Source organism: Sus scrofa, unplaced genomic scaffold (genome assembly GCF_000003025.6).
Source record: "Sus scrofa isolate TJ Tabasco breed Duroc unplaced genomic scaffold, Sscrofa11.1 Contig1537, whole genome shotgun sequence".
Taxonomy (NCBI): domain Eukaryota; kingdom Metazoa; phylum Chordata; class Mammalia; order Artiodactyla; family Suidae; genus Sus; species Sus scrofa.
In genome coordinates, this window is record NW_018084901.1 from 720,471 (window position 1) to 744,497 (window position 24,027).

Sequence of the window (24,027 nt, forward strand, 5' to 3'; positions counted from 1 at the left end):
GAATGCTGGTATCATTCCCCTGCTCCCTCCTCCATGCTCTCCCCAGGGTGTCCCAGAAGGACCTTTACAAGCCACCCAAGACCGCTTGTCCATGCCCTGGTGGGAGCTCTGAGCAGATCTGAAGAAGCCAAGGCAAAAGCCAGCCCAGGCGATGAAAGAGAAGAGGTCCAAGAAGCATCCGCTTCCCTGTCCAGACCATGAGTTATTCAGCTTCTTCTGCATGGGTCGGGCTTGAGCAGACATCGCAGCCTCCGGGATGGTGAAGAAGGAGTGTGTCAGGGTCCCCAAGACCACCCTCGGGTTCCAAGAGTCCCGAGAAGGACTCGTGTAACTCAGCCCATCTATTACATTCACCATTCTCGTTTAATAGGGGAAATGGACCCGGAGCAAAGTCATCCAAGGCCACGGGATCCAACTCAGGAAGACGGCCTTCTCCCCGCGGATGCTGGCGCCCAACGGCCAGACGAGAGGACACACCTGGTACCTGGTGTGAGTGGATTTGGTGAACCATGTGCTTCCACTCTCAGGGACGATGGTCTTCTCTCTGGGGATGCTGAGACTGGGCGGTGAGATGAGAACCAGAGTGAACCTGGTCTGTGGGGACTGGGGGAGCCACCTGGTCCAAGCCTTGGGAAGATGACCTTCTCCGCACTGAGGCTAAAAGCGGGCAGGGAGACGAGAACCAGGTCGTGCCTGGTCCGTGTGGACTCGAGGAGCCACCTCGGGAAGCTGCCGTCCATGTCGATGGTGAAAGTGGGCAATGAGACAAGAGGACCCAAGAGGTCTGTGTGGACCTGAGGAGCATCTGGTTCAACTCTAGGGAGGATGTGCTGCTCTGCATTGATGCTGAAACTGGGCGGTGGGACAGGAAGAACCACCTGGTACCTGGTCTGTGTCGACGTGAGGCGTCATCCAGGCCAACTCTTGGGACCTTCTCCACACCGACGGTGGATGGGGAAGGTGGGCCATGAGATGAGAGGACCCACCTGGTACCTGGCTGAGCAGCCTCATGAACCACCTGGCTGACCTCTGGGAAGATGACCTGCTCGGGGTCACGGGGGGAGGGGGGCAGCTCAATGGCCAAGGCGCAGTCTGTCCAGCTGCCTTTCACTTCTGGATGCTCAGAGGTCACCTGCCATCTCTTGACCACCTCCCCCTGTGCTTTGCACAGACACCAACATCTTGTGTGTCCCCCTGGCTCTCCTGTGCCTGGCTTTTCTCAGCACCTTCTAGATGTGTCTCTGTGTGTGTGTGTGTGTGTGTGTGTGTGTGTGTGTGCGCGCGCACATGCGTGACATGGGAGCTATGCAGTGGGACGCTCCGGGGACAGACACAAATGACCTATAGGTTTCCCAATTCCTTCTAAGAGACATACCACAAGACAGGGGAGGAAATTCAGGAGAAAAAAAAAAAAAAGGAAGATACCGAGCTGAAATGTCCTTGTCATGCAATCCGTGCGGCAGCTCTCAGACGAGGAAGAGACCTGTCAGAGGGCTCAGATGTGGGGACAGCGGGACACAGCCCGGAGGAATGCAGGTTGGCAGAGGCGAGCCCAGCGCGGGGGTGGTGGGGGTGTAGGCCTGTCCCCTTGACCCCGGAGTCCTGCAAAGTGTCCGGTCACTTGGGGACCTTCTCCTGCTCGCGGGGCTGCTGTTGGCGGCTGGGGATCCAGGTTGGGCAGATTCTGAGGGTGGGGAGGAAACGTGTTGGATGAAGTCTGCCTGAGTGGGAGGGTGATCAGGGATCGGTAACCCCAGGTGTTCTTCGGCGTGGGGTGCAGCTTAAGGTCTGGGGGAGCCCCGGGGACCCCGCCCCGGTGCAGCGGGAGCTTGCGGAATTCCCCAGGCAAGCCTGTGACCGTGAAGGTGGGGACGTGGTTTGGGATGAGCCCAGAGGCTCCGGTGGGGTGTGTCTGCAAGTGGCCCGGCCGGGCAACAGGGACGGTGGCATCGCATTCTGCACAGCGAGGGAGTGCACCCCCCGGGACCACAGGGCATCCGAGGAGAGGACCGGCAGCCCCACCGCCAGCTCCCCGCCAGGCGTGACTTGAATGCATTGGATGTGGGTCCCGGGGGGGTCTGCGCCCCGTCCTTGCCGCCGCCACCATCTCTATAAAGCTGAACCCTTTAAAAGGGGAAAGAAAACCCAGTGTGACGAAAACGAAAAGAAGAAGGGAAAGTGGGCACCAAGGGCAAAACAGGGCATGACTCCGTTTTCAGGAAACTCCCGGGACGGGCAAATGCCTGGAGACGGAGGGCAGAGCGGGGGTGACCACCGGGGGCTGGGGGAGGGAGTGACGGGGCAGGACTGCTGACAAGGACAGGGTGGGGTGGGGGGCTCCTTCTCTAAGGCTGAGAATGTTCTGGACCCAGAGAGCCATGGTGGATACACAGCATTGGGAATGAACTCGTGCAGCTACGTCCTCTGCTTCCTCAGGGTGAATTTTATGCCGTGTGAATTTTGCCTCGGTTTTTTGTTTTTTTTTTTTTTTTTAAATCCTGGCCAAATATATATAAAAGTACAAGAATGCGGCTTCCCTGGACTTGGGTCTTCTGGCCACTTCTGCGAGGTACCAGGTGCGGGCGTGTAGGATGAAAGAGATGGTTAAGCCCAGGGCCGGCCCAACCAGATAAATCAGAGCTCTGGGTGTTTCCTGCCCGGAGCCTCTGGGGATTGGCTCACAATCTTCGGGCACCAGGCGTGGATCGTCCGGAACGGTGTGGGTGTCTGTGTCCCTTCGCGGCATGTGAGAACTTCGTGCTTCTTTTCAGGCCAGCATGCAGAAGTTTCTGGTTTCGCTCCATCGCCGCTGCCGAGAAGCAGCCCTGGGAGGAAGCGGAATGGGGAAATCGTGGAGGGGTGGATGCATCTGGGAGGGAGGCGTTCATGGGTTCCGGCCACGTATCCACCCCTGGGGCGGGTCCAGCAGGAGGCTCTGAGGTGAGAAACGTGGCCCCGGGCAGCAGCTGGGATGGAGAGCAAGGTGAGGGAGGCAGGTGCTGCCACCAGCGAGGACTCAGATGGCTCCCAAAGTGCTCCGCTTGCCCACAGCCCACAGCCTGCCCCTCTTCCTGGTGAAGCGAAGCTCAGCTTGAACCGCAAGGAGGTTGCACAAATTGCAGATGCGAAAGTCAAGGCGGAGGCAAAGCCAGAGTCGCGAAGAGGGTGGAGCCCAAGGAGGAGCCTTCAAGGCACAGTGGGGAGCCCCCAGCCCCGCCCAGGGCAGGGGATCAGGGACCAGACCCAGGGGAAGGCTGGAGGTTGGCGGGATCCAGCTGGGGTGGAGGAAGCTGGCTGCTTCTCCATCCTGAGGGCCAGGTGGGAAAGTTGAAGCGTGTCTGATCCGTGCCTTTTATTTCCTCTTTGACAGCAAGGGAGCTTCTCCGGGGGGCGGGGGGGTGGTCTGGGGGGCGCTCAGGGAGCTTGGGAGCTTGGGTGTCTGTGCCCAGGTGCGCCCGTGGCCCAGGTGTGCACACCTGGAGTGCGGACACCTGGTCACAGCACCACAGCTCATGGCATCACTGGATCCTTAACCCAGTGAGCGAGGCCAAGGATAGAGCCCACGTCCTCACAGATACTAGTCGGGTTTTTTTTAACCACTGAGCCACGACGGGAAGTCCCAAATCAGTACGTCTTTCTTGGATCAACCCCACTGAGTGCAGGGTTCAGCTGAGCCTCAAAGCCACGGCTGATGGGTCGTGGTGATTGTGGGACACTTTGGGGGGAAATGACACCGACTTGGATTCATTTCGCATTTGCTCTGATGCTCTCTGACGCGTCAAAGTGGATCCGGGAGGGTTAGCACCAGAAATGAGGGCTCTGGTGTCCCTTATGATGAGAATGCGTTTTTTGAGATCCTTTAAAAAAATGGTTTGGAACTTGACTTTTGCAGCAGAGCAACGCAGGACCTAATTTTCCTGGGGGTGGGGCGGGAAAAGCTCTGGGGTCCCCACACTCCCTGCGGAGACCCCACACGTCCGGCCCGTACCCCACTCACTGGCCAAGACTGTCTGATTCCCCCTCTCCCTCTCTGCTCCTGTGTCCACACTGACCTCCTTGGGTGCAAATAAGGAGGAGATCGAAGCCTTAAGCAAGCTTGTCCGAGACAAGCCGCCTCCTGGCAAAAAGATAATATAAATATAAATAAGTGATACAATTTCCTTGTATTCGTGCAGTTATGCGCATTCCTACAGACACAAATGATTTCTATATAATTCACATTTTATACTTTTATATAAAGATCCATCTTATAAATGGGACTTTCCATTGTGGCTCAGTGTCTGTGAGGCTACGGGTTTGTTCCCTGGCCTTGCTCAGTGGGTGAAGGGACTGGCGTTGTTGTGAGCTGTGGTGTCGGTTGCAGATGTGGCTCGGATCCCAAGCTGCCACAGCCGTGGTATAGACCTGCAGCTGCAGATCCAATCGGACCTATAACCTGGGAACTTCCAAATCCCACAGGTGTGGCTGCCAAAAAAAAAAAAAGACTCCCCCATGAAATCGGATTTTCTCTCCTCCCAGTGCTTGCTCATCCCGCAGGCTGCCCCAGGCGTCTCCTAACCACGGCCCTTCTGCTCTCCCTGCTGCTGGACCCCGCGATTCTCCTGCTCCGGGAGCACCAGGGTGAGTGTGTGAATGTGGTTTGGCCTCTGCCGGCGAGTCCCACCCCATGACCCTGGCTTCTGCGGACACAGCCCGAGGCCTGCGTCTCATTTCATTGTTTCCTCATAGGAGAGATGCACCCCCCTCAACCCCGGGCATCACGCCTCCTATTGTGCACCTGCTTTGGGGACCATGAATTCCCCCCCCCCGCCCCCGCTTCTGCAGCCGCAGGGGCAGGTGTTCCACTCCCTCCCCACAGCCAGCTCTGAACGCACCGCCTTTGTTCCTTCTCACTTTCTTGGTCTTTGTTTCTCTCCACAGCAGACACTTCCACGTGGAGAAAGGGTGGGAAGGAGAGATGGAAAGGGGGCCACGGAATGATGAGGACGTGACGGGCGGGGGGTGGGGGGTGTGATTCCCAACCCTCAGCTTTACTTCTAAGGCGTGGGGTTCACTGGCAAGGGGGACGTGCGGACGGGGAAAGAGTCCTTTCTGAAGCCAGCGGCCACCACGTCTCTTAGATCTTCCCGCCCTGGACCAGAACGCCAGTCTCCATGTGACGTTTGACCCAAAGACCATGACACTAAGGTGGGACTGCAGGGAAAACATCACCTCTGGGGAGTGCCTGATGACGATGCACAAGGAGAACTCACGGGTTAAGAAAGGGGTAAGAGGGAGTTCCCCTGCTGGCTCGGAGGGTTAAGAACCCAACGAGTATCCATGAGGATGCCTCACGCAGTGGGTTAAGGATCTGGTGTTGCCACGAGCTGTGGTGTAGTCTGACAGCTGCAGCTCCAATTTGACCCTAGCCCGAGAACTTCTATACGCCACGGGTGTGGCCCTAAAAAGAAAAAGAAAGGAAAAAGAAAAAAGTAAGATGGATCAGATGTGGCCAAAGGCTGTCCTTGCCACAGCCCTCATCCAGCAAGACCACAGGAAAAATTTTTAAAATGCCAGGGATACTGGGATGCACTTTGGAGTCCCTGGTGTAGGTGCACCAGGGGAGTCCTGGCAGGAGTTCAGTTTGGGTCCGGCAGGCTGATTCCCCTGGGGGAACCCCATTCTTGCCTCGGGCATCCCTGTTTCAATGAGCCTGGGGGCTCCTGGCTTCATGCAATGGGTGGTCCACATAGCAGGCTTCATCCCGGGAAAGCAACAGAATCAGCTCTGCCTCTCAAAGGACAGCACACTGAACAGATTCACGGCGATACAATGTATACATGACACCCAGGTCAGAGGGCGGGCATGAATGAGGCAGGACAAGAAAAATCAACCCCATCAAACACGACCTGAGGAGTTCCTGCCGTGGCACAGGAGGCTAAGAATTGGCCTGCAATGACTCAGGTCACTGCGGAGGCGAGGGTTTAATCCCCGGCCTGGCACAGTGAGTTAAAGGAGCCAGGCTTGCAGAAGCTGCAGCATAAGTCACAGCTGTGGCTCAGATTCAATCATGGGCCCAGGAATTTCCATACGCTGTGGGTTCAGACATATAATTAAAAAAGGCAGCAGCAGGATGGACAGGGAGTTTGGGGTCCGTCAATGCAAAGGGACATTTATTTTTATTTTGTCCTTTTTTTTTAGGGCCGCACCTGCGAGGCACATGGAAGTTCCCGGGCTAGGAGTGGAATCAGAGCTGTTGCTGTGGGCCTGTGCCAGAGCCACAGCCGTGCCCAATCTGAGCCGCGTCTTCGACCTACACCACATCTCATGGCAATGCCGGATCCTTAACCCACTGAGCGAGGCCAGGGATCGAACCAGAAACCTCATGGTTCCTAGTCGGATTCGTTTCCACTGCGCCACGACCGGGCCTCCCGCACACTTGACACTGAGAATAGACAGGCCATGAGGTCCTGCTGTGCGGCACAGGGACCTGTATCCAGTGTCTTGGGACGGACCATGATGGAAGGTAACATGAGAAAAAGAATGGGAGTTTCCATTGTGGTTCAGCGGAAACAAATCTGACTAGTAACCACAAACCTCCCTAGTAACAAGTGAGGCAGGTTCGATCCCTGGCCTCACTCAGTGGGTTAAGGATCCAGCTTTAGCAGTGGTGTAGGTCACAGATGCAGCTCAGATCCTACATGGCTGTGGCTGTGGTGTAGACCAGTAGCTGCAGCTTCAGTTCGACCCCTTGCCTGGGAAACTCCATATGCAGAGGATGCAGCCCTAAAAAAACAAACAAACAAAACAAACAAAAAAAAAAGAAAGAAAGAAAGAAAAAGTATGTATATAGATATATGTACAACTGGGTCACTCTGCTGTACAGCAAACATGGGCACAACATTGCCCATGTAAATCAACTCTTTTTAGTAAACAACAGCAGGGTACATGAAAAAAAATTTTTTACCAAACGCCAAAAAAATAAATAAATAAAAATAAAAAAAAGAAGAGAGTGTGGAGCTCCACAAAGTTGAAAGGGATGTGGGCTCTGGCTGCTGCGAGTGTGGCGCATTGGCATTCCTCGGAGCTTGTGGGAAAAGCAGAATCCCAGACCTCGCCTGGGGCTTGCAGAACCAGCCTCTGCATTCGCACAAGATCCCTGGGGGCGCCGGCCAGCAGGTTGCCAGGTGAGCTCCATTCGCCCCTTGTGAACGCAGCTGATGGGCGTCTTCCCCACGAAGGTACCTGGGGGATGTCGCCGAGGGAAGTGGGTGGATGCAGGACCACATGACGGCAGGGTGAAAAGCAAGAAGGCTGTTTCCTAACCCACCGGGTGGGTGCATCTTTTCAGATCAAAGGCAAGGAATGTCGGTGTACCTTCCAAGACCATTCTCTCCACGGGGGCGTTTCGTTCACGGTTAAAGTAAACATCGGCCAAAGATGGATTTCAGAAACGCTGGTCTACAGCAACCCAGGTAGGGAAGACGTGGCGTGATGCTTGTGCACCCCACTAGCATCAGAAAGACGAGCCCATTTATTTCAGCTTTAGGGAGAGAGAACCGACCCACAGGAATTGTGTGTGTTTAAGGGGTGCCTTTGGTGTTTTGATGTACATAGGCTTTGTCAGATGGTTACGACTGAGCTATGAATCTATCCGTCCTGTTATGGCGTTAGGGGTTTTGGGGAGTGAGAACCCTGGAGGTCTACTCTCTTAATGAAGACCAGATGAACCATGCACTACCGGTGCCACTGGTCACTACGTTGTGCATGACAACCCCAGAACGTACTCTTCTTATAACTGGAAGTTTGTACCTTTTGACTGACGCCTCCCCATTTCCCGCACCCCCTAGCCCCAGATCACCTTCATTCTGTGGGTGTCTCTGGATTTTCTTTAGAGCCCACATATACAGAACATCATTTTGTGTTTATCTTTCTTTGTCTGACTTATTTCATCCTCCAGCTCCATCCGTGTTGTTGCAAGTGGCAGAGTCTCCTTCCTTTTCAGATTGAATAATATTTGTGTGTGTGTGTGTGTGTGTGTGTGTGTGTGAGAGAGAGAGAGAGAGAGAGAGAGAGAGAGAGAGAGATCTTCTTTAGTCATTCATCCGTCCATAGACACGTAGTTTCTTTCTGTATCTTGGCTACTGCAAATAATGCTGCATAATCAACATGGGGATGCAAATACCTCTTGGAGATCCAGGTTCTATTTCCTTCAGATATACACTGAGAAAAAGGATTGTTGGGTCATACGGTAGATCTCTTCTCACTTGGGGGGTTATGCCGAATTGTTGTCCATAGAGGCGGCACCACTTTAAATCCCCACCAGCAGGGCACAAGGTTCCCCTTTTCTCCGAATACTGATCAACCCTGGTTATCTCTGGTCTTTGATGGTAGCCATTCTGACAGGTGTGAGGTGATGGCTCATTGTGGTCATAATTTGCATTTCCCTGATGATTCGGGATGCTGAGCATCTTTCCCCATGCCTGTGGGCCATCTGGATGTCTTCTTCGGAAAAATGTATATTCCGGTCCTTTGCCTGTTTTTTTTCACCAGAATATTTGTTTTTTAAAAAATGTGTGTTTTTCGTTGTTTGAATTCAATGCATATTTTGGATACTAACCCCTTACCAGATGTATATGGTTTGCCAATATTTTCTCCCGTTTCACAGGCTGGTTTTTCACTCTGTCGATTGTTCCCTTTGCTGTACAGAAGTTCTTAGCTTGATCCAGTTCTCTTTTTCTGTTTTTGTTTTTTGTCTGTGCTTCGGTGTTAGATCTAAGGTCAAGGGGCTTTTCTCCCATGTTTTCCTCTAGGAATTTTACAGTTTCAACTTTCTTTTTGTTTGTTTGTTTCTTTTTTTTTTTTCTTCTTTTTTTTTTTTTTTTCTTTCTGTAAAGACGTTCGCAGGCTCGGGGTCAAGTCAGGCTGCATTTGCTGGCCTGCACCACAGCCACAGCACCACCAGATCTGAGCTGCATCTGTGACCTATGTTGCAGTTTGTGGCAACACTAGATTCTTAACCCGTGGAGCAAAGCCAGGGATTGAACCCGCATTATCACACACACCGTCAGGTTCTTAGCCTGCTGAGCTGCAATGAGAACTCCAAGACTGTTTTCGTAACATCCTTTTCGGATCGGTCATTGCTACTGTATGGGAACACCGCTGATGTTTGTGTGTTGATTTTACACCCAGCACCTTTACGAAATGTATTCATTTTAGCATTTTTTGTGTGTTTGCTTGGGCTTTAGAGTTTTCTACCTATACAATCATATCATCTGCAGAGATCATCTTGTTTCTTTCTGATTTGAAAGACTTTATTTCTTTTTCTTCTCTAATTGCTCTGGCTACGACTTCAAGTACTTGGGGGAACAGGAGTGGTGCCCGTGGGCACCCTTGTCTCACACAGGATCTTAGGTGAAAAGCTTTCAGTTTTTCTTGATTCTGACCTTAGCTGTGGGCTTTTCTGGTTTGGCCTTCACTGGGCTGAGGTCAGTGCCTTGTAGACCTAACTTGTTGAGAGTTTTTATCCTGAAGGGATGTTGAATTTTGTCAAACACTTTTCCCACATCGACTGAGATGATTATGTGGTTTTTCTCTTTCACTGTGTTAACGCATCTCATCAATGTATTGGCGTAGGTTGACTCATTTTTACATCCCAGGGGTAAATTCCACTGGGTGATGGCATGTGATATTCTTAATGTGCTGTTGGAGACGGTTTGCTAGCATTTGCGGGGGGGGATTAAATCTATATTCATTAGGGATATGGTAATTTTCTTATGTCTTTGTCTGGTTTTGGTATCAGGGTGATACTGTCCTCATAATACAATTTTAGAAGGGTTCTCTCTTCTTCTCTTTTTGGGAAGAGTTTGCAAAGGATTGGTATCAATGCCTGTTTCAACTCTGGAGCCATCCAGTCCATCTCCCTTTAAATTTCATGTACAAATTACTTTGTTTCTGCCTCTCCCCAGGTGTGGAGGGCACCGCCGCCCAAAACTTCTCCTGTCTTATCTACAACGCGGATTTCATGAACTGCACCTGGGCAAAGGGCCAAGCAGCCCCAAATGACATCCAATATTTTTTGTATATACGAGACTCAAAGTAAGTGTTGACCCCATGTAGACAGACAGCCCTGAACCCCTCAGCGAAGAAAGAGAGATGCCCTGATGGTTCTCTGAACACTTTGGACTCTTGCAGGAAGAAAATCGAGAGAGAATGTCCTCGGTACTTATCAGACTCGGGAACCCACGTGGGATGTCACCTCCAAAACATCTCGGGATTAAGTTTTTACAGTTACTTCCTGGTTAACGGTACCAGCCAAAAGTCAGGAATCCAGTTCTTTGACTCGGTTTTGATGTTAAAGGAAATAGGTGAGAACAACCACCTGTGTTTTAACCGCTATCTCATAGGTCTGACAGAATTATTTGTGTTGAAATCTGCCTAAGTTCCCCAGGGATGCTATCATGAATGACCACACCGTGGGAGGCTTAAAACCATGGAAATGTGTCCTCTCACCATTCTGAAGGCTAGAACTCCAAAATCAAGGCATTGGCAAGGCTGGTTCTGGAGTGTCTAAAGGCCCACCTGCCCCCATGCCTGTCTCCTAGATTCTGGAGACAGTCAAGAATCCTTGACTTATACACGCATCACTCCAGTCTCTGTCTTCATACATCTGTCTTCCCTGTAGGTCCCAAATCTCCCCTCCTCCCCCTTGTAAGGGCACCAGTCATTGGATTTAGGACCTATTTCCATCCAGAATGAGCTCATCTCAAGATCATTAATGACGCAGCCCAATGAGTCCCCAAATTGGAGAGGAAGCCACCACAGAAGAGCAGACGCAGAAGCTCCACACCCTTGCCCCAAGCTCTGCCCTCTGCATCTTTTCCATCTGGACATTCCAAGTTATATCCTTGCATAACAACCAGTGAGCTCATAGAGAGAATGTTCCCCAAGTTCTGTGAACTTCTCTTGCAAATCGATGAAAGCCAAGGAGGGGGTCAGGGGGAAGCTTTGATTGATCACTGGACACTCAGAAGCCCAGGTGATGCATGTCCTGGATTTGGGCATGGTGCCTGAAGTTGAGGGTGGGGGTGCCGTCTTGTGTGTCAGAGCCCTTCACCTGTGGAATCAGACCCCACCTCCGGGTAGACATGTCGCAATGAGGTTGAGTGGTAGGGCACCCAGCTGGTGTTGGAGAATTGTTTGCTGGTGTGGGCGAGTCCCAAACATCAGACTTGGGTGCAGACTCCTAGGTCTAGACCACAGTGACGAGCCCGAGAGCTGGTCCCTCTTACTTTGCGGCCAGCGCGTCTCATCGTGAGGGTTAAAGGTGAGGAGATCTACTCGAGGTGGATGTCGAGAATGTGAGATTTACAGTCACAAGAGAAGCTGCATGCGACGGCCGAGATGTGCAAACCCACCCTCAAAGTTTCAAAGAACAGAATCGAGTCTCAGCTTTAAGAACAGAAGAGATGCCAGACAAGGTGGAAGCAGATACACTCCTGAGCCGTGGATTGCCAGCGCCCAGGGTCGAGGGGTCACCGTCTGGGTGCCCGTGCACCGCTGGAGGACGCAGAAGCTCTGCGACCTTTTCTGGCACAACTGGAAACCATGACCTTGCCCCACCTGCGTCTTTCCCTCCTTCCCTCACTTTGGATCACATGCTAGATGGTCAAGTATCCACTCGGTGGAACCCTCCCAGATGCCACCTTCTCTGTATCTCCTTAGAATGTGGAAACCCTGACTGTCCAAGCCTCTCCACCGATCCTGGACCACTGGGAATTCACTCTTTTTTTTTTTTTTTTAACCAATTTTTTTCTTCTTTTTAGCCCTCTGCTCCAGACGGGCCTCCCACGATAGTTCCATATGCCAAACAATGCCTTCTCTTGCAAAGCCAGCCCTCTCTTTCTACATGCAGCCTTGCTAATCCTATAGGATATGCCAGGCCTCTTAAGGCTAAAGACGTGTCAAACCAGCCTCTCTCCTGCCCTCCAAACCCACCACCGCCTCCCTCCCTGGGTCTTCAGGAACCCAAGCTTCTTTCCCGCTGCACATGTCAGCCTCAGGATCATCTTCCCCCAAGAGCAACACTCGGACCCACCTCTGCTTCCTGGTGACCTCGGGGAGCTACCGTCACTGTCAGGACTGGGTTTCCCTCTGTGGCCAAGGCAAAGACCTCTGGATCAGAGGTGTCTGCGGGGTTCTCGTTACAGAGAGATACAACCCTCCCAACAACATCACCGTGTACTGCAATGAATCCCACTGCTTCATCCAGTGGGAAAAGCCCAGGACCCGAAAAACACTGTCTGACAGGGAGTTCCAGTACCAGCTGGACATCCAGAGACAGGTGAGTGAACCCTGCTCTGAGCAGAACTTCCCCCCTCCAGAAGCAGGGCAGCCACTCTCAGGACCCACTGTGAGGACTTGGGGCACATGGGGTGGGTTTAGGTTGGGTGAACATCAGGGAAAATTCAGGGTCTGCTCCAAGTCCACCTGGACCCAGCGTAGACAAGCAGGAACCCTCTGCTCCAAGCCAACTGGACCAGTGTAGACAAGAGGACCCTCTGCTCCAAGCCACTGACCCAGTGTAGACAAGGAGGGACCCTCTGCTCCAAGCCCGTCTGGACCCAGTGTAGACAAGGAGGGACCCTCTGCTCCAAGCCACTGGACCCAGTGTAGACAAGGAGGGACCCTCTGCTCCAAGCCCACCTAGACCCAGTGTAGACAAGGAGGGACCCTCTGCTCCAAGCCCGTCTGGACCCAGTGTAGACAAGGAGGGACCCTCTGCTCCAAGCCCACCTGGACCCAGTGTAGACAAGGAGGGACCCTCTGCTCCAAGCCCACCTGGACCCAGTGTAGACAAGGAGGGACCCTCTGCTCCAAGCCCACCTGGACCCAGTGTAGACAAGGAGGGACCCTCTGCTCCAAGCCCGTCTGGACCCAGTGTAGACAAGGAGGAACCCTCTGCTCCAAGCCCACCTGGACCCAGTGTAGACAAGGAGGGACCCTCTGCTCCAAGCCCACCTGGACCCAGTGTAGACAAGGAGGAACCCTCTGCTCCAAGCCCACCTGGACCCAGTGTAGACAAGGAGGGACCCTCTGCTCCAAGCCAACCTGGACACAGTGTAGACAAGCAGGAACCCTCTGCTCCAAGCCAAGCTGGACCCAGTGTAGACAAGGAGGGACCCTCTGCTCCAAGCCCACCTAGACCCAGTGTAGACAAGGAGGGACCCTCTGCTCCAAGCCCGTCTGGACCCAGTGTAGACAAGGAGGGACCCTCTGCTCCAAGCCCACCTGGACCCAGTGTAGACAAGGAGGAACCCTCTGCTCCAAGCCCACCTGGACCCAGTGTAGACAAGGAGGGACCCTCTGCTCCAAGCCCACCTAGACCCAGTGTAGACAAGGAGGGACCCTCTGCTCCAAGCCCACCTGGACCCAGTGTAGACAAGGAGGGACCCTCTGCTCCAAGCCCGTCTGGACCCAGTGTAGACAAGGAGGAACCCTCTGCTCCAAGCCCACCTGGACCCAGTGTAGACAAGGAGGGACCCTCTGCTCCAAGCCCACCTGGACCCAGTGTAGACAAGGAGGAACCCTCTGCTCCAAGCCCACCTGGACCCAGTGTAGACAAGGAGGGACCCTCTGCTCCAAGCCAACCTGGACACAGTGTAGACAAGCAGGAACCCTCTGCTCCAAGCCAAGCTGGACCCAGTGTAGACAAGGAGGGACCCTCTGCTCCAAGCCCACCTAGACCCAGTGTAGACAAGGAGGGACCCTCTGCTCCAAGCCCGTCTGGACCCAGTGTAGACAAGGAAGGACCCTCTGCTCCAAGCCCACCTGGACCCAGTGTAGACAAGCAGGAACCCTCTGCTCCAAGCCCACCTAGACCCAGTGTAGACAAGGAGGGACCCTCTGCTCCAAGCCAACCTGGACACAGTGTAGACAAGCAGGAACCCTCTGCTCCAAGCCCACCTGGACCCAGTGTAGACAAGGAGGAACCCTCTGCTCCAAGCCCACCTGGACCCAGTGTAGACAAGCAGGAACCCTCTGCTCCAAGCCCACCTGGACCCAGTGTAGACAAGGAGGAACCCTCTGCTCCAAGCCCACCTGGACCCAGTGTAGACAAGGAGGGACCCTCTGCTCCAAGCCCACCTAGACCCAGTGTAGACAAGGAGGGACCCTCTGCTCCAAGCCCACCTAGACCCAGTGTAGACAAGCAGGAACCCTCTGCTCCAAGCCAAGCTGGACCCAGTGTAGACAAGGAGGGACCCTCTGCTCCAAGCCCACCTAGACCCAGTGTAGACAAGCAGGAACCCTCTGCTCCAAGCCAAGCTGGACCCAGTGTAGACAAGGAGGGACCCTCTGCTCCAAGCCCACCTGGACCCAGTGTAGACAAGCAGGAACCCTCTGCTCCAAGCCAAGCTGGACCCAGTGTAGACAAGGAGGGACCCTCTGCTCCAAGCCCACCTAGACCCAGTGTAGACAAGGAGGGACCCTCTGCTCCAAGCCCGTCTGGACCCAGTGTAGACAAGGAGGGACCCTCTGCTCCAAGCCCACCTGGACCCAGTGTAGACAAGGAGGAACCCTCTGCTCCAAGCCCACCTGGACCCAGTGTAGACAAGGAGGAACCCTCTGCTCCAAGCCAACCTGGACACAGTGTAGACAAGCAGGAACCCTCTGCTCCAAGCCAAGCTGGACCCAGTGTAGACAAGGAGGGACCCTCTGCTCCAAGCCCACCTAGACCCAGTGTAGACAAGGAGGGACCCTCTGCTCCAAGCCCACCTGGACCCAGTGTAGACAAGGAGGGACCCTCTGCTCCAAGCCCACCTGGACCCAGTGTAGACAAGGAGGGACCCTCTGCTCCAAGCCCGTCTGGACCCAGTGTAGACAAGGAGGGACCCTCTGCTCCAAGCCCACCTGGACCCAGTGTAGACAAGGAGGGACCCTCTGCTCCAAGCCCACCTAGACCCAGTGTAGACAAGGAGGAACCCTCTGCTCCAAGCCAAGCTGGACCCAGTGTAGACAAGGAGGGACCCTCTGCTCCAAGCCCACCTAGACCCAGTGTAGACAAGGAAGGACCCTCTGCTCCAAGCCCGTCTGGACCCAGTGTAGACAAGGAGGGACCCTCTGCTCCAAGCCCGTCTGGATTCTTAGTAGGATCCACCAGCAGCTGAGGTTCTAGAAGGAACCATGACCAGGGGGCGCCCTCCTTCCTCTGGACACATTCTGTCCTCTACGTGGGGTCCACACCTGGATAAGGTGAACAGAAAGACCTCAATCTTTCTGCTGGGCCCTCACTGTCTTGGTTTCTCCTGATGACGCTCAAAGCGGAGATCCCAAGAGACCTGTGAAAAACCTTCAAAATGGAGCCCCAAACACCTACCTTGCTTTTGTTTTCTCTAGAGCAATATCAGACGCAGTGAAAATCAACTGGTGAGTTCACCACTCTGACCCAACGTATCACCCTGGTAACTTGACCGTCCAGTGTTGGTCCGTGGACACGCGCCAGGTGCACACCTGGCCCAGCGGCGGCCAGGACGGGAGGCGGGCATAACTGGAAGATCCGAGTTCCCGGGAATGCCGTCCAGTCAGGGATGTGGGCTCCCTCCCGGTAGCCCCCCTGGGTGGGGTCAGCCTCTTCTACCCTCTTGTATCTTTTTTTTTTTATTACTCAATGAATGTATTACCTCTATAGTTGTACGATGGTCATCACAATCCAATTTTATAGGATTTGCATCCCACACCCCCAGCGCATCCCCCCAGCCCCAACCTGCCCGCTTCTGTCTTGACCCACGTCAGTCAAGGAACTGTTCCATGGCGTGTCAAGGACGTGATTGCTCCTTCACGACCCCTCCGCAGGAAGACCCTCCAAGTCCTCTTTGTGGGTCTTTTCTGCGTTTCACCACCACGCTGACCTCAGTGTCTTCCTCTACTGCATGAGGAAGAGAGCCCCTCAACATCCCTTACAGGAGGATTAGCCGTCTGTGGGTCTGTTCACATCCGGGGTCGCTGCTGAAGAGTTTCTGCATCTAGACGTACGATGCTGGCAGCCCCAGAGGTGGTTGCTCAGCCAACGGAGGCATCCTTCTTTGTCCCTATGTCGTTATCCTTCCTCCAAAGTCCGCGGTACGTCCAGCCCAACCGTCACGCCCAGACTGAGTACCTCTGGATGCAGAAATCATTCAGCAGGTGCAGTGGACACGAGCAGGCTCACAGGGGGGTAAAATCTTTGTAAGGGCTGCTAAGTTCAACCTCTTGATGAGACAGAGGACGATACTGGAGATCAGAGTGATGGAGAAACTGAGAAGTTTCCTTATAATTCCTCCAAAGTCCTCAGGACACCAAGGACAACGTTCAAAACCAGACGGGGTGTAAGTCTGGATGCAGAAATGATGCAGCAGCTCCGTGCATAAGGAACAGACCCACCGATGGATAAGATCCTTGTAAGGGAGGTGTTAGGAGGACCCATGGCTGCTCAGGCAGAAGACGCTACGGAGGGTCAGAGTGGTGGGGAAACCTGGGCATTTAGTTATTTCTCCAAAGCCCCCCGTACATGGAGCATGACGTTGGCGCCCAGAGGGGAGCGTGGCCTCGAATATTTCATCCATTTCTCTGGTGCAGCTGAAAAGACTCCCCCCTTTTTCTCAGCATAGGCAACGACTCTAACTTCTAACTCTGATTTCTCCAAAGATTGTGGTGTCTGGTGATTTGGGAAATAAGTACAACTTTCCGAGCCCGCACCCCAGGGCCACGCACACCCTGAAGATGAGAACAGCAGACGCCCGGCGCGCTGAATGGGGAACCTGGAGCCAGCCCGTCCAGTTCGGTACGTGGGCCCGGGATGGTGGCCAGAGGCGCTGTGGCAGCCTGACGCCGCCGAGGGGACGTCCTGGCCTCTGCGGCTTGGTTCCCTCGGCCTCAGCCAATGAGACCGTCCCCTTAAGGCTCTCTAAGGGGCCGTTCCCGGGGTGGCTCAGCGGGTTAAGAACCCGACTAGGACCTATGAGGATGCAGATTCGATCCCTGGCCTCGCTCCGTGGGTTAAGGATGCAGGGTTGCTGTGAGCTGGGGTGTAGGTCACAGATACAGCTTGGATTCTGAGTTGCTGTGGCTGTGGTGTAGACCGGCAGCTACAGCTCTGATCCGACCCCTAGCCTGGGAACTTCCATATGTCACAGGTACAGCCCTAAAAAAAAAAAAAAGGACATTGGGGGAAAAAAAGAAAAACCCACCAAAGAAGAGAAAATACCTTCAAATGATTTGATGAGGGCTAAGCCTCCAAAATATATAAACTATTCTGAGAAACCAAGAACACAGGCACTAGACAGCCAAGTTTAAAAAAGGGTTTAAAATGTGGGCCACAAAAAAAAAAAAAAAGAAGAATAGGCAAAAAGAATAGATGTTTCCCGGAATAAGTTCTGAACAGAGCTGGCGCATGTCCACGGGACTTTTTCGGTTTTGTCTGCCATCTGGAATCTGCCCGTTTTACAGCGAGCATGCTGGTTCCTGTGCCGGGGTGTGTGTTATCTGATCGTATTGAAACCTCTCGAAAGGGCGGAGTTTTTCCTCCATTGAATGATCTTGATAGAACTGGGGTTTCTTCCTGGATTTTTTTTTTTTTTTTGTCTTTTTAGGGCCACAAAAGCAGCATATGGAAATTCCCAGGCTAGGGGTCACACCACAGCTCACAGCAACTCTGGAACCAAGCAGCGTCTGTGACCTACAGCACAGCTCACAGCAACGCCGGATCCTTAACCCACTGAGTGAGGCTAGGGATGGAACCCGCATCCTCACGGGTGTTAGTCGGGCTCATTATTGCTGAGCCACAACAGGAACTCCTCTCGTAGAAGTTTTAAATACTCACGGATAAAATGCGCCCTGTTAGAAGAGTAATTTATTATAAAAAGTGCTTATTCCTGATGATACATAAATTAAAACTTAAGACTAGATGGGAGGCAGGGAGTTTCCTGGTGGCTCAGTGGGTTAAGGATCCAGTGTTGTCACTGCTGTGGCCTCGTTTCAACCTCTGGCCTGGGAACTTCCTCATTAGATGGAAGGTGATTTTGTTTAAAACTGTATGCCTGGGAGGTCCCATGGCGGCTCAGAGGAAATGAATCCATGAAGACGTGTGTTCGATCCCTGGCCCCGTTCCGTGGGTAGAGGATCTGGCATTGCCGCGAGCTGTGGTGTAGGTCGCAGAGGCAGCTCGGGTCCTGCGATGCTGTGGCTGTGGTTTAGGTTGGCAGCTGCAGCTCCAATTCAACCCCTAGCCTGGGAACTTCCATGTGCCATGGGTGCAGCTCTAATTGAAACAATTAAAAAAAAAAAAAGCATAGAAAAAGAAAAAAAACCCTGTATGCCTGGAACTGCATATTCACTTTAAAAAAAATTATTATAGTTGATATAGGATGATCTGTCAATTTCTGATATACAGCAAAGTGACCCGGTCATACATGGGTGTATATTCTTTTTCTCACATTATCCCTACGTATTCACTTCTTTGTCCAGTGTTTTGTTTTGTTTTTTTTTTTCTTTTCGGCTGCACCCTCAGTATGGGGAATTTCCTGGTCCAGGGATCGAACACATGCCACAGCAGCGACCTGAGCCACTGCAATGATAACACCAGGTCCTTAAACTGCTGTACCACCAGGGAGCTCCCTTATCCACTTTCAGTTTTCCTCCATCTTTGGGTGGCTGTGTTGTAGGAGTTTCCAGTGTCTTGGCGAGACCCACCCCTGGGGGGGTCCCGTTGCCTCAGAAACGTGTTTTTGTGAAAGCTCCAGAACTGGGTAATTTCTCTAGATTCCTCTTGTGTCCTGGGCATGTTTCCCTATCCAGGAGCTAGTGAGCCAGGGAGCTGCCCCAGCGGTGACAGCTGGTCCCTGTCCCCCCCACCCCCCCACCCCCAGGCTCCGAAGAACTAGAATCCAGCCTGGTGCATGTCTACGTGCTGGTGGTCCTGGGGACCCTTGTCTGCGGCCTGATGCTCGGCTGCCTTTTCAAAAGGTAACCCCCGAGAGTCCTGGGCGAAGCTCCCCCTGCTCTCCGGTCAGCGGAGGGGTGATGCTTGTTGCAAAGGCAGCCCCTCGCTCGCTCGCTCGCTTGCAAAGAAGAAGAGCAGGGAGGCTGCACAGAGCCCAGGCGGTCCTCACCGCGGGCGGGCACGGCAGGGGTGTGTGTGTCGGGGGGGGGGTCTAGGAAGGAGGTCCGAGAGATAGAGAGACAGAGACAGAGACAGAGAGAGACAGAGAGAGAGGGAGAAAGAGATAGAGAGAGATAGGGAGAAAGACAGAGACAGAAAGACAAAGAGACAGAGACACAGAGAGAGAGACAAAGATAAAGAGATAGAGAAACAGACAGAGAGACAGAGAGAGACAGAGAGATAGAGAGAGACAGGGAGAAAGACAGAGACAGAGACAGAAAGACAGAGACACAGAGAGAGAGACACAGAGAGAGAGACAGAGACAGAGAGACAGAGAGACAGAGACATACAGAGAGACAGAGAGAGAGGGAGAGACAGAGAGAGATAGAGGGGGAGAGAGAGAGGGAGAGACAGAAAGAGACAGAGAGACAGAGACAGAGAGAGACAGACAGAGACACACAGAGAGACAGAGACAAAGATAAAGAGATAGAGAAACAGACAGAGAGACAGAGAGAGACAGAGAGACAGACAGAGATAGGGAGAAAGACAGAGACAGAAAGACAGAGAAAGAGACAGAGACAGAGAGAGATGGGGGAGAGAACCAGAGACAGAGAGAGGGAGACAGAGGGACAGAGAGAGACAGAGAAGGGGTTGGGGGGGTGGAGAGAGACCCCAGGGAGGGGTCCCAGAGAGCAGACAGCCCACTGGCACTGAGGCTGGTGGGCAGGGGACCCTCGAGAGTCCCCCCCAGGAGGGCAGCCCCTCCTGTGCCGAGGTGCTGTCACTCCCGGGCTGCCCGCCCTCCTCTGCCCCCCCCACCCTCCCAGACCTGCCCTCAACCTCTGGCATCTTCTGGAATGCTGGGAACACTGGAATTCTGGGAGCACATCCCGCTCCTTCTGCCCCAGGCTCCCAGCCCCACCCCACCCCGGGTCAGCCTGTCCAGGGGCAGCAGCCTCTCCTTATGGGACCCCCGGCATCACGCGGGGTCTGCGGCCACATGGCCAAAGCTTCTGGGCGGAGCTGCATGGGCACAACGCTGACTGTGGGTTGCGTGCATTTGGCCCGGGAGGCTTTGCAGCGGGAGACCCCCTGCAGGGCATGCGGAAGCTCTGGGCATCCACCTGTGCCCACTGTCCCCATGTCCTCCTCCTGGCTGGGCATCCTGTGTCCATCCCCCCCACCCCCGGGACAAGGGGAAATGCTGGCCTGCCTGACGAATGCGGCTGCAAGGTGCCCCTGTCCCCAGGGATGCTGGACCTGGGGCAAAGAGGGGCTGGGAGTGCCTGACCACCGGCCGCGGTGACAGGAAGAGAGTGTAGGGCTTACACAGGAGAGTTATTACCTTAAAGAAACGCTGTGTGAGTTTCCCGTGGCTGCCGGAACCAGGGACCACAAACCACAGGCTTAAAACAACAGGAACCCACCCTCCCCCATCCTGGGGACCAGACGTCTGAGGTCAAGGGGTCCCAGGGCCGCACTCCCTCCAGAGCCTCCAGAGGAGGGTCCCTCCCGCCTCTTCCAGCTTCTGGGGGCTCCAGGCAGCCCTGGGCTGGTGGTTGCCTCCCTCCCGTCTCTGCCTCCGTCTTCCCGTGGCTTCTCCTCTGTGTCTGGGTCTCCTCTTCTGTCTCTTGGGAGGACACAGTCCTTGGAGGGAGGGCCCCCCTCTTCCAGGAGGACCTCCTCTCAGATCCTTCGCTTCCTGACATCTGCAAAGACCCTGTTTCCACACAAGCTTCCGTTCCCAGGTTTGGGGTGGGGTCAAGACTTGTGGGGAATCTTTGGGGCCACCTTTCAGCTCTGCACACCCCTTCTTGATGCTGTCACAGAACCAAAGGTGCTAACCCTTGAGAAAGAAAACAGACGCCCCTTTGAACACGCAGCGGGACTGTGGTGCTTGGTGTTGACTTAAAAAAAAATGCACAACCTAAAAGCTGAGGGTTCCGTTTGACTGGGGGCAAAATGAGGCAGCATCCCAGGAGCTCTGAGAAACCGCTCCCAAGAGGCAGGGGGAGGGCAGAGTGTCTGATCTCGGTGAAGGGGAAGTCCCTGCCACCAAGCTCACATTGTGGGGAAGGTCCCTGCTTGCCTCGTGAAGGTCACCGCTGGTCACGAGGAGCAGACGTCACCATGAAGGATGTTGGTGGTTTTCTAGGTACAAGGAGATGCAAGACTCGGGGGCTCCTGAAATCTTCTCCTGAAAACCTCTAACCCTCTGAAGCCCTGTCCTTCCAGTTTCCCCAGAGCACAGAGGCCTCACTCCTGGTCCCCACCCTGAGCTCCTGTCAGGGGGTGGGGGTCAGCGGCGGCAGCAGCTCAGGACTCAGTCTGTGTAGAGGCGGGTGGCACGTGCCCGTCTCCAGCTCACCCACAGCACGTGCAGGTTAAGGGATGAGCAGTGAAAATACCGCACATCCACAGAAAGCTGCCCAAATCTGCAGCCACATCCTTCACGGTTGGAGGGACAGCAGCCCCCCGGGCTTGTGACACCAAAGACCCCGGACTCCACCCAGCTGGGCGAAACTGGATGCGTCCCCTACTCCCGTCCCTGCACCCACAGGAGGGGTGAAGGGTCTAGAAAGCCCCAGGGTCATCCCTAACTAGAGCCACAGTGTCTGTCATTTTCTCCATGACCGAAGACTGAAGGCGGCCCTTCTGCGAGTCTTTTTTTTTTTTTTTCGGTGTGGCCTATGGAAGTTCCCAGGTTGAGGGGTCAAATCAGAGCTGCCGCTGCAGGTCTACACCACAGGCACAGCGATGCAGGATCCTTAACCCACCGAGTGAGGCCAGAGATCCAGCCCGCATGCTCATGGACCCTATGTCAGGTTCTTAACCCGCTGAGCCAGCGCGGGAACTCCCCTTCTGTGATGCCTAAACCACGTAGTTGTGAAGATGGGAGTTCCGGTGGCATGTTAAACACAGCGGGACAGTCTGTCCCGTTTGGGAGCCGGAAGGACGCTGGGCATGTAGGTCTCTTCGTCACAGGGGTCCTGTGTCCCCAGGTTCCTCGCAAGGCACAGCTTATTCCCGCCGATTCCACGGATCAAAGACAAACTGAACGAGAACCAACACGTAGACCACGAGGTAGGCCTGGCATGGGGGTATGTGAGCCAGGACGGCGGCGGTGAGGGCAGGAGGGGAGGGACCCCCGGGTTGGGGCTGTTGTCCCCCAAAGGGCCCACGGGGTGTGGGTGGAGTCCCGAGTCCGGCTCACGGACACTGTCCTGGGGGTTCAGGGTTTTCTCTGCAGGCTGAGTCTGGGGACATTGGGGCGGGGGGACGGGATGATGAGAATGCGGATGAGGAGAGAGGAAAGATGGACAGAAGAAAGATGGACAGAGGAGAGATGGAGAGAGAGCACAGAGAGATGGGCACGGGTCTGACCGCATCTGCAGAGGGCAGCGTCCAGAGAGGATGCAAAAACACAAGGGACTTAGAAAAGAGCCCCCCTGTGTGGGCGCCTCCTGGGTGCCCCTGTCACTCTGCTCCTCCCTGGCGCGGGGCCACGTCTGCCACGTCTGCCGTCCGGCGTCACATCCACCAGCTCCTGCTCCAGCTGGACCTCGATTCGCTCAGGGTCGCCAACCCACGGCCTGCCTGCTTCCTAGGGGACGTTTAGGGTCCCGCCCCCGGCGGGGCAGGGCCAGGGCGAGTCCCCGCCCCTTCCTCGGAGACCCGCGTGGCCCCGCACGTGCTCAGATGTCCCCGACCCCCTCCGAGCGCGCGCTCCCTCCCCATGTGCCGCCCACGTGCCGCCCACCCGCCGGCTTCCAGCTCGCAGATGACCGTCTAGGTTTCCAGAACCTCCACCCCCCCACTCCCCCCGCCCCCCGCGCCGTGGTCACTGCTCCCAGGCCCCCTGAGAACCGGAGACCCCACCCTCACCTCGTCCTTCTTCTCCTCAGAGCCTCTGGGAGAAGTTCACACACGACGCAGGGAAGGCTGACAGGGAGGACGTCTTAACGGTGGAAGAAGTGGCCCAAGGCCCCGCCAGCGGGTGAATTTCAGATGCCTCCACGCCCCGGAGTTTCCTGGAAATCAATTTTCCATTTTTCTTCAATGTTTCCATCGGTTGTTTTTTTTTTTTTAATGTTCTATTAAATGTTTAACTTTTTAAAAATTGTTTAGAGTCTCTCTCTCTTTTTTTTGTCTTTTGTCTTTTTAGGGCCACACCCGTGGCATATGGAGGTTCCCAGGCTAGGGGTCCCATCGGAGCTGTAGCCGCTGGCTACAGCCACAGCAACGCTGGCTGGATCCTTAACCCACTGAACGAGGCCAGGGATCGAACCTTCCAACTTCATGGTTGCTAGTCGGATTCGTTTCCTCTGCGCCGCGACAGGAGCTCCTGTTTTGACTCTCTTTGTAGCTGTTTCTTCATTCTTAAGAAACAGCGTGATGGTTTTTAAAAAACCATGCCTGCGGCATATGGAGGTTCCCAGGCCAGGGGTCAAACTGGAGCTACAGGTGCCGGCCTCCACCACAGCCACAGCAACATGGGACTGGAGCCGCATCTTCAACCCACCCTGCAGCTCAAAGGCAATTCTGGATCCTTAACCCACTGTGCGAGACCTGACTCTGCATCCTCATGGACCCTTGTCAGGTTCTTAACCTGCTGAGCCATGACGGGAACTCCTTACTACCCAATGTTTGTAAAAATGAGTTCTCCAAGTGGGTGTTCCTAGCAATCAGACCTAAGGCCCTGTATCCAGACGTGGCCTCTCAGTGACGGGTCCATCCTCTTCCAAGGAAGGGCCCCGCCCCCTACCCTGCGGGCGGAGAGGCTGGGGGGTGGGTGGCGCGCTGGGGTGACTGTGTGGGTTGCCCAGCAGCGCCCTGGTGCTCACTGGGGCTCAGTGCCTGCAGACGCAGCTTTTGGGAACTGGCGCCTGGCATTGCCCAACAGGATGTGCAAC

At 54.5% G+C, this 24,027-nt stretch overlaps 1 protein-coding gene across 5 annotated transcripts; it reads left to right on the top strand.

Moving 5' to 3' along the window:
* The first annotated feature begins 1,255 nt into the window (after positions 1-1,255).
* On the top strand, positions 1,256-23,236 carry CSF2RA (colony stimulating factor 2 receptor alpha subunit). 5 transcript variants are annotated; one of them, XM_021081379.1, is made up of 12 exons: positions 1,332-1,536; positions 4,459-4,620; positions 5,121-5,266; positions 7,331-7,454; positions 9,948-10,077; positions 10,174-10,346; positions 12,189-12,322; positions 15,376-15,405; positions 16,663-16,798; positions 18,882-18,978; positions 22,117-22,198; positions 23,020-23,236. In XM_021081379.1, exons 1-12 carry the CDS (start codon positions 1,446-1,448, stop codon positions 23,113-23,115), a joined length of 1,401 nt encoding a protein of 466 aa, XP_020937038.1. In that variant the 5' UTR covers positions 1,332-1,445; the 3' UTR covers positions 23,116-23,236. The 5 variants fall into 5 exon arrangements, with proteins under 5 accessions (XP_020937042.1, XP_020937038.1, XP_020937041.1 ...); XM_021081381.1 differs by having other exon boundaries at positions 1,335-1,536; positions 4,537-4,620; XM_021081380.1 differs by having other exon boundaries at positions 1,348-1,536; positions 4,519-4,620.
* Positions 23,237-24,027: the final 791 nt, after the last annotated feature.